The 20,360-nt window shown below is 32.8% G+C and overlaps 1 protein-coding gene across 2 annotated transcripts in view; it reads left to right on the forward strand.

Annotated features, from left to right (window-relative positions):
* Positions 1–20,360, forward strand: part of LOC126887291 (A disintegrin and metalloproteinase with thrombospondin motifs 2-like) — a 168,748-nt gene that overhangs the window by 122,139 nt on the left and 26,249 nt on the right. For both annotated transcript variants that reach the window (XM_050654700.1, XM_050654699.1), the window contains exon 11: positions 2,308–2,429. In XM_050654700.1, coding sequence (XP_050510657.1) covers positions 2,308–2,429 — 122 coding nt within the window. The remainder of the gene's footprint in view (positions 1–2,307; positions 2,430–20,360) is intronic.

The raw sequence follows: 20,360 nt of genomic DNA on the forward strand, positions 1-20,360 counted from the left end.
GAGATTTATCAAATTGTCTATTTTTAATATAAGACTGATGTTCACTTATTCTAACGTCTAATGGTCTTGATGTTTCACCTAAATAAAATTGTTCGCATTCACAAAGTATTTTATAAATACAATTCTTTGTTCTTTCTTGTTCATTGTTAGGTTTAGTTTTAGATAAAATAGATCTCAATGTGTTTGTTGTTTTGAATGTTGTTGAAATGTTGAATTTATTTCCTATTGTTTTAAGTTTCTCGGATAGTCCTTTTATATATGGTATTGATATTTTCCTCGTATTATTTCTTGTGGATGTTATAGGATCCCGTTCTACGCTGTTCTGTTCTATTCGATCCAATCTTGACAATTTCTTATTTATAAACAATAAAGGATAATCATTTTTTAATAAAAGAGGTGTTAACAATTGTTTTTCTTCTAAAAATTAATTTTCGTTAGAACAAGTAATTTTGGCTCTATCATAATTATAAGGATTTAATGATTCCTTTTTTAACGTTGATGTTGTGATTTGATTTGTAATTGAGATATCTGTTGGTGTGTGTTGGTTTTCTATACACTTGAGTCTCATATCCAGTATCCTTCTTTGAGACTAAACCTACTAAAATTTCTACCGCCAACACTGATAGTGTATCTCGATACAGGGGACAAGATGGTCCTACTAATTTAATCAAAAAGTAAATATGTATTAATTGCAGCGTAACATGACGTGCTAACCCTACTCTCTTTTTTTTTCACTATTATATATTTTAGGTTTGTTTCAACACGACCAGAAACCGTCCATGTAACGATCACCGTCCTGCGCAGTACCATGGAACGTATTATTTCGTTCCCATGGAACCCATAGAACGTTAATTATCTAGTATACAGGGTGTTTCATTAATAATTGTCCATATAGTAACTGGAGAAGCCTTAGCACAAAATACGAAGATTTACCCTAAAACACTTAAATAAAATATAGTTCCTTACTGAGTTACAGGGTGTTTTATCTAAAAATTTAAAAAGTATTTTTGCTCTGCATTTTAAAACTATTAGACGTACCCTTTTCGTACTTGACAGGAAGTATAGGTACTGTACAAACTACTAAATTGTGTTAAACAGACGTTTCTGTCTATTACCAGAGGCGTACGACGGTGGAAAGTGAATAGTTGACCCGTTCCAAATTCTACGCCACTGGCGGAATTGCTATTTTAGTTAAATTTTTGGATTCTCCAATACTTTCTATGAAAATAATATACTCTTCATTCGTAACGATAAAGTCATTAGTTTTCGAGATCTTTGAAGTTAAAAATGAAACGACACGGTTATTTTGATTAATATATTGTGTCGCTTCATTTTTAATTTCAAATATCTCGAAAACTAATCATTTTATCGTTACGAATGAAGAGTATACTATTTACATAAAAGGTATTGAAAAATAAAAAAATTACACTAAAATAGCAATTTCGTCAGTGGCGTAGAATTTGGGAAGGGTCAACCTACCACTATCTCCTGTCGTACGCCTCTGGTAGTAGCTAGAAACGTTTATTTATCTTAATTTAGTAGGGTGTACAGTACCTACACTTTCTGCCAAGTATGATAAGGATACACCAAATAGTTTTAAAGTACTGGGTACAAATAATTTTTAAACATTAATCATATGAATCATACCATAAATTAATCAAAATAGTGTGCCGTTTCATATTTAACTTCAAATATCTCGAAAACTAATGACTTTATCGTTACCAATGTAGTGTATATTTTTTACGTAGAAAGTATTGGAAAATCTAAAAATGGCACTAAAATAGTAATACCTCCAGTGGCGTAGAATTTGAGAAGGGTCAACCATTTACTATCCCCTGCCGTACGCCTCTGGTAGTAGCTAGTAACGTCTGTTTATCATAATTTAGTAGGGTGTATAGTGGTCGCACTTTCTGCCAAGTATGAAAAGGATACGTCAAATAGTTTTAAAATGCTGGGCAAAAATAGTATTTAAATTTTTAGATAAAACACCCTGTAACTCAGTAAGGAACCACATTTTATTAAAGTGTTTTAGGTTAAATCTTCGTATCTTGTGCTAAGGTTTCTCCAGTTATTATATGGACAATTATTAATGAAACACCCTGTATAACGTGATAGTTACATGACGGTTCTTGGTCGTGTTGGAACACACCGTTTCTATTTCTCTTTGCCGACCTAAACTGGTGAAGCGTACCATGATACATTCCATTGGATCCCAGCTTAATGCAGATAATTTCTAAATATCGGTCTTGCCAGTCATCCTCTCGCTTTCAATATGTTTGATGCCTTCTAAAATTATCTTTATTTCAGATGCCAAAAAATGTAAATTTAACTGTCTAAATGGCAGCAAGAAAGAAGTCTTCTTTACAAACGAAAATTTAATGGATGGAACACCATGTTCTTATGAGAATGAAGATAATATATGTGTGCAGGTAAATGTGATTTTTGAATTCAAATAACTAAATATTTTCATATAAAATGATAAGGATTGATATAAATATTAAAGCATTTAATTTTTGGTACCTATTAAAAATGGCCTCGAAAAACCATAAAATTAGAATATTTTTGGCATTTCTAATTGTTTATTTGCCTGTTACGTTTAAAGTAAACATTTTACGAAAAAATGCCAAAACGGCGCAGATAATAATTATTTAGCTGTTTATAAGGCGAAAAATGATACTTTATCCTGCATAAATTATTTGTAAGTAAAAAATAAGAAATGAATAATATATTTTTAAAAGCGTATTCACAAAATTTCGGAACACTGCTTTTTAAATGTATTAATTTTTTTCGAATCCTGAGAAAACTAATAAATATTTTTGAAAATTTTAAACGCAGAGTAAAAGATTACATTATTACCGAGGGCCAAAAGTCCCTTGGAATAAACAAAAAGTTTCTTTTGGATGAGATATTTGAAATTAAAAATCACACTAAATTTTCTCGTATTTTTACTCCTGTAACTTATTAAATTAAACATTATAGAAGTTTTCAGGGACTTTTGGCCCTCGGTGATAATGTAATCTTTTATTCTGCGTTTAAATTTTTTAAAAATACTTGTTAGTTTTCATAGGATTTAAAAAAAATTAATGCATTTAAAAAGCATTAATCACAAATTTTGCGCCTACGCTTTTAAAAACCTGAATATGTGAGACCTTACGAAGAGAATGAGATTAGAAAACCCGTTCTAAATATTGACAAACCACCTTTCCAGCCATATTAAAATGGGATATTTATCTTCAATGGAATAAACAAATACTCCTAATTGTTTAAAAACTACTCTAACGATCGGGCCCATGTTTTGCTTGAGTAACTACATAAAAACTCACATTGTAAAATTTGTTTTAAATATTTTTATTGTTTATTTTAATAATTATAAACAATTGAAAAAAAAAAACTCTAACTTTACAGTTTCATTTGCAATAACTTTTTTGTATATAAACATTTTTTTAATTTAGAGAGTCTTATTTTAAAGATCAAATAAAGCCAGGGGTCTGTAGAACGTTCTAATCTACAATTCATAGTTTTATCAAAATATTGAAATGAATGAAAAAAGTCGCTTTTTTACTTAAGTGTTAACAAAAAAACCTTTCTTCTTCTTCCTGTAGTGCCTATCCGTTTCGAATATTAATTATTAGATGGGACCTTTTAAAAATTTAAAACTTAGTAGTAACACTAGTTAAAACTTAATAAGGTCATATCTTAGAATTTGGTGCCTTCAGTTTTAAAACTTTACTATGTAGAAGAGTAAAACCCTCCAATAGCAACCACTCTTTAGGGAATCAAAATCTGAATCAAAAACTGAAGAAATGCCTACTTCGGGTTTAATTTGCAATAATGGTTCTGCTACTAAATATTTTTTTAATTAGAAAATCTCATAGACCTGGATCCCGCGTATCAAAAAAAAGTTGATTAATAGCAAGCGGAAAATTTGTTAATAGCTTAACGGTGTTTAGTCGGACAAACTTTGATGTATGGGAACACTGGAACAGGGGAAGTTTTAATTGTGGAACAGGTTAAAAATTTGGAACGTCGGATTACGAAAACGTTCCATGTATTTTGTCGGACAGAACTTCCAATTGCTTTGTTGCCATTTCATTAAACTCTCATGCAAAAATCAGACTGGTGTTTATCACCAACTGGGCATTTTCATGAGTGGAACACGAAGAACATGTCAAATGACAGGAATCATGTTGGTTAGAAAAAGCGGTCTGATTTTTGCATGAGAGTTTAATGAAAGGGTAACAAATCAATTGGATGTTCTGTCCGACAAAATACATGGGACGTTTTCGTAATCTGACGTTCCAAATTTTTAAACTGTTCCACAATTAAAACTTTCCCTGTTCCAGTGTTCCCGTACATCAAAGTTTGTCCAACTAGACACCGTTAAGATATTAACAAATTTTCAGCTTGCTATTAATCAACTTTTTTTTGGTACGCGGGATCCAGGTCTATAATTTTAAACAAAAAGTACAGTTGAGTCCGCGAATCTTTAGCCGTGCGTCATCATTTAAAGCATACGAAATAAGTCGATGATAAGTCTAAAATTGAAATTTACTAAACGCAACAGCAAGTGACAGTAAGTGACTTGCTGTTGCGTTTAGTAAATTTCAATTTCCGACTTATCATCGACTTATTTCGTATGCTTTAAATGATGACGCACGGGTAAAGATTCGCGGACTCAACTGTATTTTTAAGTATTTATATACGAAGCAATAAAGCACTAAAATCGGCCTTATCTCCGAAAAAAAAAAAGGACAAGACGGATCTTAATAATTATTTTTGCATTCGATTCGTGAATGCGCCAGGAAACTTTGTGAACCGGAGCCATGATATAATATTGAAAAACTGCATACAAAAAATGCATTCTTATAGTGCATCTCAAACAGACAATAAAAAAATTCAAAACTCGTCAATTATCGGCGGAAATGAGTTCAATTTTGTTACTCGGGGGTTTTTGGGGTCGCTGAAAACGAATATGACGTCAAAAGTTATCTCCGGAGTACCCATTGCCAAGGGTACCTACTGTTTACCTCGTCATTAAAATTCATTAAAAAGTTAGTCAAAAATCATTACTTGGGGCTTTTTGGGACCGCTAACGACGAATATGACATCGGAAGTGATTTTCGGAGTACTTGGTGTCCAGGGTACCTACCGTTTAGCTCTCTTGTGGAGTTTTCGGCAAAAAATTTATTAAAAAATTTATTAAAAAATTAGTCAAAAATAACTAATCGGGGAATTTTGGGGTCGCTAACGACGAATATAACATCGGAAGTTTTCGGCAAATTCATTAAAAAATTAACCAAAAATCATTATTCGGGGGTTTCTTGGGTCGCTGACGACGAATATGACATCGGAAGTGATCTACGGAGTGCCTGTTACACAGGGTACCTACTGTTTACCTCGTTTTCTGGAGATTTCGGCAAATTCATTAAAAAATTAGTCAAACATCATTAGTTACGAGATAAACAGTAGGTATCCTAGGCACCAGATACACCGGAGATCACTTCCGATGTCATATTCGTCGTCAGAGACCTCAAAAACACCTATGGGTTTTAACTAATTTTTTAATGAATTTGCCAAAAACTTGTAACGGGTAGTTCTTCTAAGGACGACAGACTCAGTAAAACACAAGTTAAAAATAAAGTAAATATATTAAAGATAATTATATACAGTTCAAAACAAATAAAATAAAATATAACTCCGTCTTCTGCAAAGAAAAACAATATTAAACTTTCTTACAGTTATCCGATGATAATAGCAACACTAAAATAATACGATAAACAGTATATTTATATACAATAACAATCTCGCTACGTTAAATCAACATAACCCTATATTCCGATCCGGAGATCATTCCTCGCTACTACCGCACACTGCGATAACGGTCATAGCAAGACTCCACGTCACTACTGTGGCGTCCGCCTAGGCATAGTCCCACCTCACATACGGTGCATCTATTGCCAAGCCAGCTAATGCTCGTTCAATACGTGAGCAGCAGCTGTTGAGCCATTAATTCGCTAGCCATGACTGATTTTATCATTCTCCTGGCTCGCCTTAAATATGCTCTCGATGCCCTCTCCTTCGGTTTCCCCCAGCGATGCTATGCGCCAACGCTGACACTCTTCCGGTCGTCTTTGGTAGAGCAGCTCATCGCTTGTCGTGGCATCACATCGTTACAAACTTCAGAAAACGGGTTAACAGTAGGTACCCTGGGTACCAAGTACTCCGTAGAGCATTTCGGATGTCATATTCGTCGTCAGCGACCCAAAAAACCCCGAGTAATGATTTTTGGCTAGATTTTTAATGAATTTGCCGAAAACTCCATAAGAAGTAGGTACCCTGGGCATCAGGAATTCCGGAGATCACTTCCGGTGTCATATTCGTCGTTAGCGACCCCAAAAACACCCGAGTAATTATTTCTGACTAATTTTTTAATAAATTTTTTGCCGAAAACTCCACAAGACGAGTTAAGCAGTAGGTACCCTGTGCACCAGGTACTCCGGAGATCACTTTTGACGTCATATTCGTTTGAGTTCTGAATTTTTTTTTATTGTCTGTTTGAAATGCACTTTAAGAATGCATTTTTTGTATACAGTTTTTTAATATCGACACCCCCATCGAACAAGGTTGTAACTCAGTTTTAGCGATTTTACAGGAGAGGCAAAAAACGAAAACATGACTTTTTAAAAATTTGTAGCGAAATGATTAGACTCTTTTACACTAATGTGATATGATATCTATATCATAATAAGGGATTACTGTGAGATGTATGTTTTGTACTTTTACTAACTATTGAAAATCTTGATTTTGATTGAGATACAACCTTGAGATTAAACATAAGTATTCGTAGAAAAAGGTTGTAAGTCGCCTAACAACCATTTTACACTCTCTGTGTTAATTATTTTTCCCGTTTAACTATTAAAAGGTTGTATGTTTTGAGTTATTTGCAGTATATCTAGGAGAAAATGAGTTTATAAGGGATATTTAAACAAAATATCAACTAACAATTTTCACAATTTTAATTGGAAATTATAAATTTTACAATAACAAAAATATTCTATCACTATGAAAAAATCATGGTATAAAATATTTCAACTTTTTCGCATTTTTATTGCGTATCTGTAAATATTTAATTCTAGACCATTTTACATGATTACTTTACTCTTTTACTATTAATATATACTTCAAAATTAACATGTGTGTCCTTAAATAGGTTAAAATTTAGAATTTGGTTCTGATTTAATTCAGTTACGGATTTAGGCTTGCCTGATGTTTTGGCATATCGTATCACGGTTGTCCATTGGTCTGGAGCATATACGACTTAATGTTTTTTCCGTTTTTCTATAAGGGCATGCATTGAATCACCCTCGTTTTGTGAATGTGCTATTTCGAAAAATACATGTGTAATGTTAATATTACACTGTTTCACTATATAGAAGTATGCAGCAAAAACTATTCTATATTTATTTTGTCCACCGCAACTATCAAAATGGAAAAAAGTCTTTAAATCCTTTTTTTATTTTCAGTTCGATAAATTGACTTATAAGATACACCATATGTTTAAATACTTAATAAATTAAACATACGTGCAACAAAGTTGTAACTCATTTAACAACCTTGTTATGAAATTAAATATTTAACATAGGGAGTATCCAGTGTTACTGCCTTTTTCACGCTAAAATGGCACACGTAAGTTAAAATACAACTTTTTTCAATGGAGTATTAGCCAAACTATTGAGAATTAAACTATGTCGTTTATATTGACGTGTGCGCAATTTTTTGCTGAATTCGCCTGTGTTGAAATTTGAAAATAGATGTAACTTGAGTTACAACCTTGTTCGATGGGGGTGTCGATATTATATCATAGCTCCGGTTCACAAAGTTTCCTGGCGCATTTCCGAATCGAATGCAAAAAGAATTATTAAGATCCGTCTTGTCCGTTTTTTTTTCGAAGGTTCAGTGCTTTATTGCTTCGACTATTAAACGTTTTCGTCTTTTCTATTGAATTTTCCCAGATATTCCATTTGAAAAATATAGCGGGCAGTAATTTTTCGATTTTTCAGGTGCTTCTTCGGCTTCGTTTCCTGAGGTCTATAGTAAAAATTTCATTGGTAAAATTACAGTTAACGTAGTAGAATAGAGGCATTAAAAAACAGAATTAATGATTCAAACGAACAGGTTACGGTAACTGTGCCATCATCCATTGCTACGAGATGTCGGGTGTCGGGTAGGTCCTCACACATGGTGGTGATAATTGAAAATCAATGCCACGCGCTGCTTTTACAGAAAGGGTAGAACGAAAGGGACAGAAATAGACTTGAACTTTGGAATATTTAGAATAATATTTTCTATATGACAAGATTTAGACTGACATAACCCGATGAAGTATTCATGAGAATGTGTCGAAGAAAATCAAAAAAGAAATTAACTTGGTGGGAAGGATGTGTGCGAATGAATGAATTAGGAATGGAAATTGCTCGTCAGAGAATTGACGATACATACGCTGAGAATTTTAAAATATGTTTGCCATTTTAGGCCAGTAAATCAACGAGAAATACGGCGATACCATGTAATTTTCCGTGTCATCACCGAATTACATGAAAATTTCGATTTAGCGCAGACACAGACAAATCACTCTGCAGCGCTACTCTGTGGCTCCACTATAGACCAGGGCCCATCTGTAAAAATATTAGTACATTTGGACGTTGAGAGGTGACTCAAATTTTTTTGCAGAAATTGCTTGAAAATAACTCAAATAATAATATTTGAATTATCCTCCCTCTCAAAGAAGTCCGGAACATTGTTTAAATAATCAAAATGTCAAAAAATGAAGGAAAAGTCCGATTTTTTCCTTGGTTTCTTGATTATAACTTTAAAAGTATTCATTTCCAAGAAAAGTTGTACTAACATAAAAGTTGCGTAATTAAATTTCCTAGAATATAGAATTGGCTAGAAATTTAATAAATAGTCACCTTTGTTGCAAAATAGCAATAATTGCGAAAAAACCATACAAAAATAAGTATTCGCATTTTACGTTTTTCAACCATTTAGGACCTTCATATTTCAACCAGAAAAACTGTATAATAGAGTTAAACAATACTGTAAATTTCATTAAGATCGGTTCAATAGATTTTGCAAAATAAATTTTCAAATCCAGCTTTCGCAAAAAAAATTCATTTTTTCAAAATGTTACAGAACTGAAAATAAAGCAGATAGCAAGTTCATTTTTTTTTTGCTTATAGAAGTGTATCGTACCTTTCATTTAAAATTTGCAAAATTAAAATCGATTAACTACCACGGCGTCAGAAATTTTTTAAATAAACATTAATTATTGGTGCTACGCGCAGGACAGCGGATAGTTTGCTCTGATTGGGCATTTCAATGACCTTTGATAATGATTGATACATTTTAATTTTTATTACATTTCGATATAAATAAATAAATTTGTTTATTGCAAAATAAAAACACATACTCTATCCTTTGAAATAACACTTTTTTCAGCAAAAACTTTCTTTGTTCTTATATTTTAACTTAGAGAATAAAAGTTTATTATTTTTAAACATATTCAATTTCCTAAACAATATTTCACAAACAATAATAAAATTAGTTTGATTTTTGTGGAATTAAAATATTAAAATACAACAAAATATAGGGTAAGAAAATAATATATTAGGTAAAGATTTGAAGAAATTTTGGTGGAAATCAACTTGTGTGAATCGAATATCGCTGTCCTGCGCGTAGCACCAAAAATTAATGTTTATTTAAAACATTTCCTGACGCCGTGATAATTAATCGATTTTAATTTTGCAGAATGCACATGAAAGGTACAGTACACTTATATAATCAAAAAAAAATTCAACTTGCTATGTGCTTTATTTTTAGTCCTGGAACATTTAAAAAAAAATGAATTTTTTTTGCGGAAGCTGGATTTCAAAATTCATTTTGCAAAATCTTTTAAACCGATCTTAATGAAATATACAGTGTTGTTTTACTATATCATGATGTTTTTCTGGGTAAAATATGAAGGTCCTAAGTGTAGCACAAATGATTGAAAAACGTAAAATGCGAATACTTGTTTTTGTATGGTTTTTTTTGCAATTATTGCTATTTTGCAACAAGGGTGACTATTTTTTAAATTGTTGACCAATTCTATATTGTAGGAAATTTAATTACGCAACGTTTATGTCACTACAACTTTTCCCAGAAATGAATAGTTTTAAAGTTATAATCAAGAAACCAATAAAAAAATCGAATTTTTCCTTCATATTTTGACATTTTGACTATTTAAACAATGTTCCGGGCCATTTTGAGTGGGAGGATAACTCAAATATTATTATTTGAGCTATTTTCAAGCAATTTCTGCAAAAAAATTTGAGTCACCTCTCAACGTCCATCTCAAAACAGATCCGCCCTGGACTACTAATAGTCTAGTCGAAACATAGGGGATCCCGTGAACACTTTTAGTTCGCCGCGATTTGATGCTGGTATTATAGGTTTTTTGGGTCGCTGAATCCAATGGAAGTGGTCTGGAAGCCCAAATGTGGTGCGTTTATTTGTTATTAACAAATTATGGTAAAATTAGGTGTTTTTCAGGAATTATTAGAAGCTCTGTAAATAAATTGATAGTGTTAAGGTTCTCTCTGGTGTATTTTTGGTCACTGAATCGAATGCGACTAATCGCAATTACTGGGTATACTTAGATATATTTAGATTTCTTTGCTGTTTTAATTTTTTACCACATAATTTCTACCTTTATAAAAACCACTCCTTGCGAAGAAATTCTAATAATTATAGTAATATCTTTTTCATTTAAACTATAAATACAATATTTCTTTTAATCAAAACGTCATGAATTTAGAAGTGAAGATACGAGTAGCAATATTCGTAAGAAACTCCTTTTGTCTCCGACTTCTCTTCGTAAAATGCTACATATGGCAATAATAATGTACGGTATCGAGACATCGTCACTTAAAGTAAGATCATCATCATCATCATCAATCAGCCAATCGCGTCCACTGCTAGACATATGCCTCCCCCACTTATTTCCAGTACCCTTTATACCGGGCCGCTTGTAGCCAGTTTCCCGCTACTCTTTTTATGTCGTCATTAATTGAAGCACTACTACATTTAACATTTTCCAAATAGGTATATAATTTTTTATTACAATACTGAAACATTTACAGTTAAGTGCGTGTTGTTTTTAAAAACTATTTAAAAAGTCACTACAACTATAAACTTACTTTTGTTTCTGTTCTTACAACAAGAAAAACTAAAAAACAACACTTGTTTATCCACAGCCGCCTTATTTAATAATTCATTGGAATGCCCAATCAAAGCAAACTTGTAACGTATCCGCTGTCATTCATAGGGATTTTAAACGATTCTCATTTGTTTGAGAATGAGAATCGTTGAAAAGCCCTACCTGCGCGTAATGATAACAATTTTTGATGAATTCGCGCATATTTACATTTACTGCCAATCCCAACATTTTTCCCAATCGCGCCTAAAGAAGTATAACTTCGAAAATTACTAAAATCCTGTATAAAAGGTATATTTGCTAAAATATAAAAAGCTAAAAGGTGCAGGTGCTAATTATTACTGTCCGTAATACGTATGAGGATCCGTCTTCCGAACAAAGCAACCCACGCGTCCAGTGGCGTAACAAACTCGCGGAATTGGAGATGGGGTCCCTTTAAATAATTACTAAATGTGACTTCTGTAATAAAAACTTATATAGGGTGTCCCAAAAGTAGTGGAACGGTCGAATATTTCGCGAACTAAACATCGGATCGAAAAACTGAAAAATACGTATTCAATCATTTTCAAAAATCTATCCAGTGACACCAAACACCAACCCCCACTACACCCCCTGGAGGTGGGGTGGGGGGTAACTTTAAAATCTCAAATGGAAACCCCTAAATTTTCTTGCAGATTTGGATTCGTTACGTAAAAGTAAGCAACTTTTATTCAAGACATTTTTTCGAACTGTGGATAGATGGCGCTATAATTGGGAAAAACCATTTATCCTGATACCATAGGTAAATTATAGAAACGGTCTAATATCTCGAGAAATAAACTTCCAAATGAGAAACCAAAAAAACAGGTTTCTAATATTTTTCGAAAACCTATCGATAAACAGCAAAAATGACCCTCCAACCCACCCCCTGGAGACGGGGTGGGGGTAAATTTAAAATCTTAAATAGCAACCCCCACTTTTTATTACAGATTCGAATTTGTCATGAAAAATTAAGCTACATTTATTCGAAACATTTTTTAAAATTGCTGATAGATGGCGCTAATAAATCGTATTTTCCAATTAAAGCGCCATCTGTCAACAATTCTAAAAAATGTTTCGAATAAATGTTGCTTAGTTTTTCATGACGAATCCGAATCTGTAATAAAAAGTGTGGGTTGCTATTTAAGATTTTAAAGTTACCCCCCACCCCACCTCCAGGGGGTGGGTTGGAGGGTCATGTTTAGCGTTATTCGATAGGTTTTCGAAAAGTATTGAAAACCTTTTTTTTGGTTTCTCATTTGGAAGTGTATTTCTCGAGATATTAGACCGTTTCTATAATTTACCTATGGTATCAGGATAAATTTTTTCTCAATTATAGCGCCATCTATCCACAGTTCGAAAAAATGTCTTGAATAAAAGTTGCTTACTTTTACGTAACGAATCCAAATCTGCAAGAAAACCTAGGGGTTTCCATTTGAGATTTTAAAGTTACCCTCCACCCCACCTCCAGGGGGTGTAGTGGGGGTTGGTGTTTGGTGTCATTGGATAGATTTTTGAAAATGATTGAACACATATTTTTCAGTTTTTTTGATCCGATGTTTAGTTCGCGAGATATTCGACCGTTCCACTACTTTTGGGACACTCGTATGTATAACCCAGTAAATGAACGTGAAATACTAAGATATTATACCCTGTAATTTTGTCACCACCGAAGTGGCGACCACCGTCTTGTTTGTTTTATAGTCTCAATACCGAAGTGGTCAAGTCAATACATACTTTTCAAGTTATTTGCGAGTGAAATTGCTTATTGCTCAACAAGAAAACCACATTTTCATGCGGTTTTTCGCAAATAACTCAAACAGTAAGTATTTGATCAAAAAAAAATAGTCATAGCAAAAATGTGGCTTATAAAAAAATGGAAATCACCCAGAAAGTTTCACCGGTTCAAAGTGCTTATTTTTGAAAGGGCTCCAATTGAAAGGGCTTAAACGAGTCACTGATCACGAGTTTATGAAAATTTTGAACAGCCATATTTTAGCCAATTTTTTTCTTAAAGAAAAACAAAATAAAACCATAATATTTATGAAAGCAAAACCTACATTTCTTTGCTGTTTGAGATTTTTTGTATCATTAATACTTTTTAAGCTATTTTGAAAAAGGGCATTTTTCCAAACTAAAAAAACTTTTTCTACTATAAAACCAGATTTTTTCAAGAATAAGAGCTGTGAACCGGTCAAGCTTACATATCATTTAAACAATAGGTACATACCTAGGTATATATTATGTAAAGTAAATGGTAAAGCGCTAACGATTAATTTTATTTTTGGTGCTATAAGTAGGGGGAAAGCTTTATGATTTTTTTTACCAAAAAAAAAGGGGGCAACTTTATTTTGAGCGTAACTCGCTTAGTTTTGATGCTAGAAAAATATATAAATATTATATTTGGAATTAGATAAATAAGAACAATAACTTTTCATGAGCTACAACTTTGCTTTTACTGTGTCCATAGACTATAGACTTCATGAATACACCATTTTTTTTGTTTTTTATAAGCTACATTTTTGCTAAAAATATTCTTTTGATAATATTTAATTTGATAAATCACTTAATTTTTGAGTTACTTGCGAAAAACCACTTGAAGACTTGTTTTTTTTTTTTGTTGAAAAATAAACAATTTCACTCGCAAATAACTCTAAAAATATTGAACAAAAGTTGCATTAGTCAGTCAATTTATCCATTTCCGGACTTATTTTAAACGTATGTTTTTCACCTACCAAGTAGTTCACCCCCCCCCCCCCCAAGTAGAGGGTCATACACTCCAAAACGGTAATTTACTGGGCTATTAGTGTATTCATGCACTGTTTTATTGATGAGTATATGTTGATAGTATTATGTGCACTACCATCAGCGAATATATCTACAATTTTATTCATACATATCTATCTGATGGACAACTTCATTTTCAATACTATATCTAAATATATTCAGTATATGAATTATTTTCAATAATATAAAAATGAAACATTTTTACATCTTTTAGACAAGATGGGGCCCCTGACATATTGGGGCCCCCGCAAGCTTCATGCTGCGGGGGCCTCTGTTACGCCTCTGCACGTGTCGTGGGAAGTCCTGTGGTGCCTGATGTTATATCCAGGAATATTTTAAACATAATTTTCATTTTAACATAATAATGTAACATTTTATAATTGTATAAGATTCAAAGAGTTTTCACCCAAATATCTTGGAGACTCAAGCATGTCACTGGCCTGTAAAAAGCACTGATGATGATTTTTTAGATCGAAAACGTTTTCGCTTTAAGGATTTTTAAATAAAATATACCTTTATAAAGGACTTTAGTAATTTTTGTGATTAACGGTATACAGCCAGCTACAGGAATTTAATTTCGTTGTGGATTTTGTATTTATATTATTATGGTAGGGGAGCAAAGTCTGCTAAATTTGCAGTCACTCCAGCGTTATGCGGACCTATTGGGTTGTGATAATTAGGTACTAAAACCAAAAAAAGTTAAGTAAAATTTTCCATTTTAGTGGGGACTTCCCATTTTTTAATTTAATTTTCCATTTCCAACAATCGTTTTTTCCGATTATAGCGCCATCTATCCATAATTCAGGAAAATATCTCGAAAAAAGTAGCTTATTTTTACGTAAAGAATCCACATCTGCAATAAAAATTTGGGGTCCCATTTAAGATTTTAAAGTAGCCCCCACCCCACCTCCGTGCGGGGTCGTGTTTGGTACCATTCAATAGATTTTTCAAAAACATTTTGAAAGTGTATTTTGCAGTTTTTCGAGCTGATGTTCATTTTGCGAAATATCGGGGGGTGTGTATTTAAAATTTTAAATTTACCCCCCACCCCTCTCCGTGGTTAGTATCATAGTACCATAGTCATGTTTGGTACCATTCGATAGATTTTTGAAAAATATTGAAGACGTATTTTTTAGTTTTTCAATCTGATGTTCATTTCGTGAAATATTCGCTTTTTTTGTGAAATTTTTTGACTCGCCCATTTCCTTACGCTCCGCTCAAATCGTCAGATTTTTGAAATATACACTCTTTTGCATGTACTTAACTTACCTTATCTTAATCTGACAATTTCGAGTATTTTTAAGGATAGATTTTTTTTTTCGAGTCCCCTTAACGAACTTCTCTGTGTTAAGAGCCAATGGTAGAGGTACATCTGCAGGGTACCAGGTTTCTCCCCATATGATAATCTGACGCGCTCGATTAACTGCAAAAATCCCCGCTTGGGCTCCCCTACTATTATATTTTAAAGATTTTTTGTAAAATCAGCTAAAAATCTTTTATGTTTGATGCCAGAATTCTAAAGAAACAAAGTACCCCATTTTCCCAATTTATTCAAAATTTTTGTTAAACAGAATTAATTATGAATGTTTAAAACTTGAAGAAATGATTTAAAATGCAGCAGCTAAAAGTTTCGACCCACATTTTCCCGTTTTACCTGATAATGTCTGAGACGGTTACTCTATGTTCCCGTGACGTGCTACTGATGTCGCTGTCTGTTCTGTTATATTAGAAAGATTAATTATGTGTGATGAATCTGACCTAGCAAATACCCTGACGACGGTTGTGATCATAATCACCATCTCGTTAAAAAGGCATTGGCGTCCTTATAATACGTATCTTAAAACAATTAATCGAAAATTGTACCTATATAGAAAATACCGTAATCACACCGTCTTTTTTTATTTAATTCCAATAATTTTAATTAAATTAATTTTAATTAAATGGACAAAACTAACTAATATTTAGGAATTAGAAAACTATATTAATAATAATTCATTGAAAGACATAACAACAACGTATATTAATACGCAATACACATAGTTTCAAAGGTTATGCATCACTTAAAATTATGCTTATGTTCATAGTCGATTTTTTCGTGAACAGATTAAAGGATTCCGCTATTTTTTTTTTAGTATTTTAGATATTTCTCTTGTATTTACACAGTTGGGCAGGTTTAGTCAAACCTCTTTTTTGAACTTATACCGGGTTGTGACGATAATATAATTTTATCGTCTAGGGTACGCCAATGAATTAAGTAAAACGTGTTTTTGTACCATCTCGGGCGATATAAAAGTCGGAACGAAAAGCCTAGTTGATTATTATTCTTGGAGCGTTGATCGAAGGATAATAAACAACAACGAGGTATAAGAGGTGAGTTGTCCCAACTATTTTCCGCCGTCGTTTTGGTGTGTTGAACGAATCCGACGGTTTTCCTTTTACCTATCCTTTTGCGAGCGTTGATCGTATTTCGCTACATGTCTTTTCCGCTGGCGAGCTGAGCGAGATTTCCTCTCCTTATATGTCCGTTTCATATTAATAAATGTAATTCCTAAATCCACGCGATCATCGGTAGTATTCATTCATGTACCAGATATCATCACATCAATCAGAACCTAATGTTCTATACGTAGGTTATAAATATATTGTATTAACGAAATTAACGAGTAGTAATTAAGGCTAATTACACAGGCCAACGATGAAAAAACTTTTTTGATACGATTACCTATATCTTATGTATTTTAGTGTGCTGAGTCCGAAAAGCGTATTAAAAATGCTGTATCACCCACCATTTTTTCACAATTTAACATTTAAAAGTGCATAATTACCTTTGAAACCAAGAAGACTACTAAGGAAAAAGAAGCTTGTATTACATTCAAAAAAGTTGTAGCCAAGTTTTTAGGTAATGTAAAAGACCCTAACTACCTTATATTAGCTAATTTATTAGATAAGTTTTTTAAGATATTAGATAATATTTAAGATTTGGGATGTCAAATGAGCGTCAAAATCCACCTTTTGCATAACCATCTTGACTTTTTCCCTGAAAATCTGGGTGATGTCAGTGAAGAACAAGGTAAACGATTCCAGTTGGATATCAAGGTGATGGAGAAACGATACCAGGGGCGTTGGAACACCAATGTGATGGGTGATTACTGTTGGTCACTTCACCAGAAACAACAGAGTGCCTCGCATAGGAGAAAAAGCTACTTCAGAAGTTTTACATAAAAAAGAGAAAGAAAATACAAAAGCATTGACACCTGAAATGACTGCACAGACCTATACTATAACAAAATAATATAGCTCGTTGTCTATAAGAGGTGAGTTATCCCAACTATTTTCCGCCGTCGTTTTGGTGTGTTGAACGAATCCGACGGTTTTAAAAATAAATAAAATGTCTTTAAATAGAAAATAAATGTCTTTAAAAAGCGAACCTTCTGTTTTCGGCTGAATTTTTGTTATCTAGAGCAACAAACGCAACGACCACGTTACATTGGCGCCCGAGCAGGGACGTGGTCATTGCGTTTGTTGCTCCAGGTAACAAAAATTCAGCCGAAGACAGAAGGTTCGCCTTTACACTGACATTTATTGACATTTACTTTAGAATCAAAACATTACAAATGATAAGATAACACAGGCCAACAAAAAAAATTATAAAACTTTTCTTACAAATTTATATGAATCCTATGTATTTTTGGCGCTAAAAAAGAATCTGAAATTAGATTTTACGTATCACTCATAGTTTTCCCACAATATGACACTGGTTTATTATACATTAAAATAATTTGAAATAGACAAAATACCAAAATACATTAAAATGATACATTATTAGAATAAAACCTTTTATCTAATTCTTATTTTGTTATAGTATAGGTCTGTGCAGTCATTTCAGGTGTCAATGCTTTTGTATTTTCTTTCTCTTTTTTATGTAAAACTTCTGAAGTAGCTTTTTCTCCTATGCGAGGCCACTCTGTTGTTTCTGGTGAAGTGACCAACAGTAATCACCCATCACATTGGTGTTCCAACGTCCCTGGTATCGTTTCTCCATCACCTTGATATCCAACTGGAATCGTTTACTTTGTTCTTCACTGACATCATCCAGATTTTCAGGGAAAAAGTCAAGATGGTTATGCAAAAGGTGGATTTTGAGGCTCATTTGACATCCCAAATCTTAAACCTTATCTAATATCTTAAAAAACTTATCTAATAAATTAGCTAATATAAGGTAGTTAGAGTCTTTCACATTACCTAAAAACGTGGTTACAACTTTTTTGAATGTAATACAAGCTTCTATTTCCTTAGTAGTCATCTTGGTTTCAAAGGTAATTATGCAGTTTTAAATGTTAAATTGTGAAAAATGGTGGGTGATACAGCATTTTTAATACGCTTTTCGGACTCAGCATACTAAAATACATAAGATATAGGTAATCGTACCAAAAAGTTTTTTCATCGTTGGCCTGTGTAATTAGCCTTAATTACTACTCGTTAATTTCGTTAATAAAATATATTTACAACCTACGTATAGACCATTAGATTCGGATTGATGTGACGATATCTGGTACATGAATGAATACTACCGACGATCGCGTGGATTTAGGAATTACATTTATTATTATGAAACGGACATATAAGGAGAGGAAATCTCGCTCAGCTCGCCAGCGGAAAAGACATGTAGGGAAATACGATCAACGCTCGTAAAAGGATAGGTAAAAAAGAAAACCGTCGGATTCGTTCAACACACCAAAACGACGGCGGAAAATAGTTGGGATAACTCACCTCTTATACCTCGTTGTTGTTTATTATTCTTCGATCAACGCTCCAAGAATAATAATCAACTAGGCTTTTCGTTCCGACTTTTATATCGTCCGAGACGGTACAAAAACACGTTTTACTTAATTCATTGGCGTACTCTAGACTAGACGATAAAATTATATTATCGTCACAGGGTGGAAGATAATACATGTTTTTCTTATGCCAAGTTTGAGACACCCTGTAGGGAGAACAATGTTCAACACAATGAACAATACATGGCTCGATCGATTATCATGATTTTCATTGTAAACAACCCTAAACCAGAGATTAATTATTATTATACTGGGTTTAGGTTACCTGTAATATACTGGGTTTAGGTTATTTGTATTTAGCGCGGTGTCACTGCTCATTTTGACATCAGTGACCATCCCACTTCACTGTAGTAGTATATAAGGAAATTGTAACCTACAGTGGGTGATAATATTATTAGAGCCACCTTAGAAAATTTTACTTTTGATTAATAATGGTATGTAAGGTTTTTCTTTATACGGTCCATGTTGCCTTTGAAACATTAGAAATGGATGGCTATGTTTGTGTTGGAGTGATGAGTATTGAATATTAAAGTTTTTATTTCTGCTATTTTCCTTGGTGAAATGTATTTGGATTTCCCATGATGTTCTGGTACAACTAGTGTAACGAACGCGCAATTTTTACTAAATTCACAAAAAATAGTATAGGCCTGTTAGAATATCACTAGAGAGCAATGGAAACTCGAAAAGTTTATTATAACTCTAAACATAAAGAATACAAAATAATAGGCACACGAGTTGCAAGCTAGGCTGGACAGCACTGACAAACAATGGCATCCGAGTCACGCATTGCCATACATGCTTGTTGCCACTATTTATTGCACTTTCATAAAGTGTAACAATACAGCCAAATGGAAACAAATCCATTAATTAATATACGATACAGTTCAATTATACAGTAAGCACGTAAAGGTTGAAATAAATTCATTTTCTCGAGAATGGACGACTTTGGAAAAAAATACCGGAACAGGTCAATTTTTTTTTAAATTACGACTTTTTGGCATATACATATATCATATTAGTGACGTCACCCATCTGGGCGTGATGACGTCATCGATGATTTTTTTCAATAAGAATAGGGGTCGTGTGATAGCTCGTTTGAAAGGTAATTCAATTCTCTATTCAGTAGTATTATAAACATTAACATAATATATTTATACAGTGTGTCCAAAAAAAAATTTTAAATTAAATTTATTGACATAAAAAGAAGAATGTATGTAATTTATTACTGCTCTCGAAAAACAGAAAAAAATGTTTATTTGAAAAATAATCATTGCTTTTTGCTTAAATTAAATGTTCAAACTGTCAAGAGGCAAGTGGATGGCTGCTTTAATATTGAATTTAAGCAAAAACAATATTTATTTATCAAATAAACATTTTTTCCTGTTTTCTGATATCAGTAAAATGTATTTTGAATTAAATAAATTACACACATTCTTCTTTTTATGTCAATAAATTTAATTCAA

This window comes from Diabrotica virgifera, chromosome 6, assembly GCF_917563875.1.
Source record: "Diabrotica virgifera virgifera chromosome 6, PGI_DIABVI_V3a".
Classification (NCBI taxonomy): Eukaryota; Metazoa; Arthropoda; class Insecta; order Coleoptera; family Chrysomelidae; genus Diabrotica; species Diabrotica virgifera.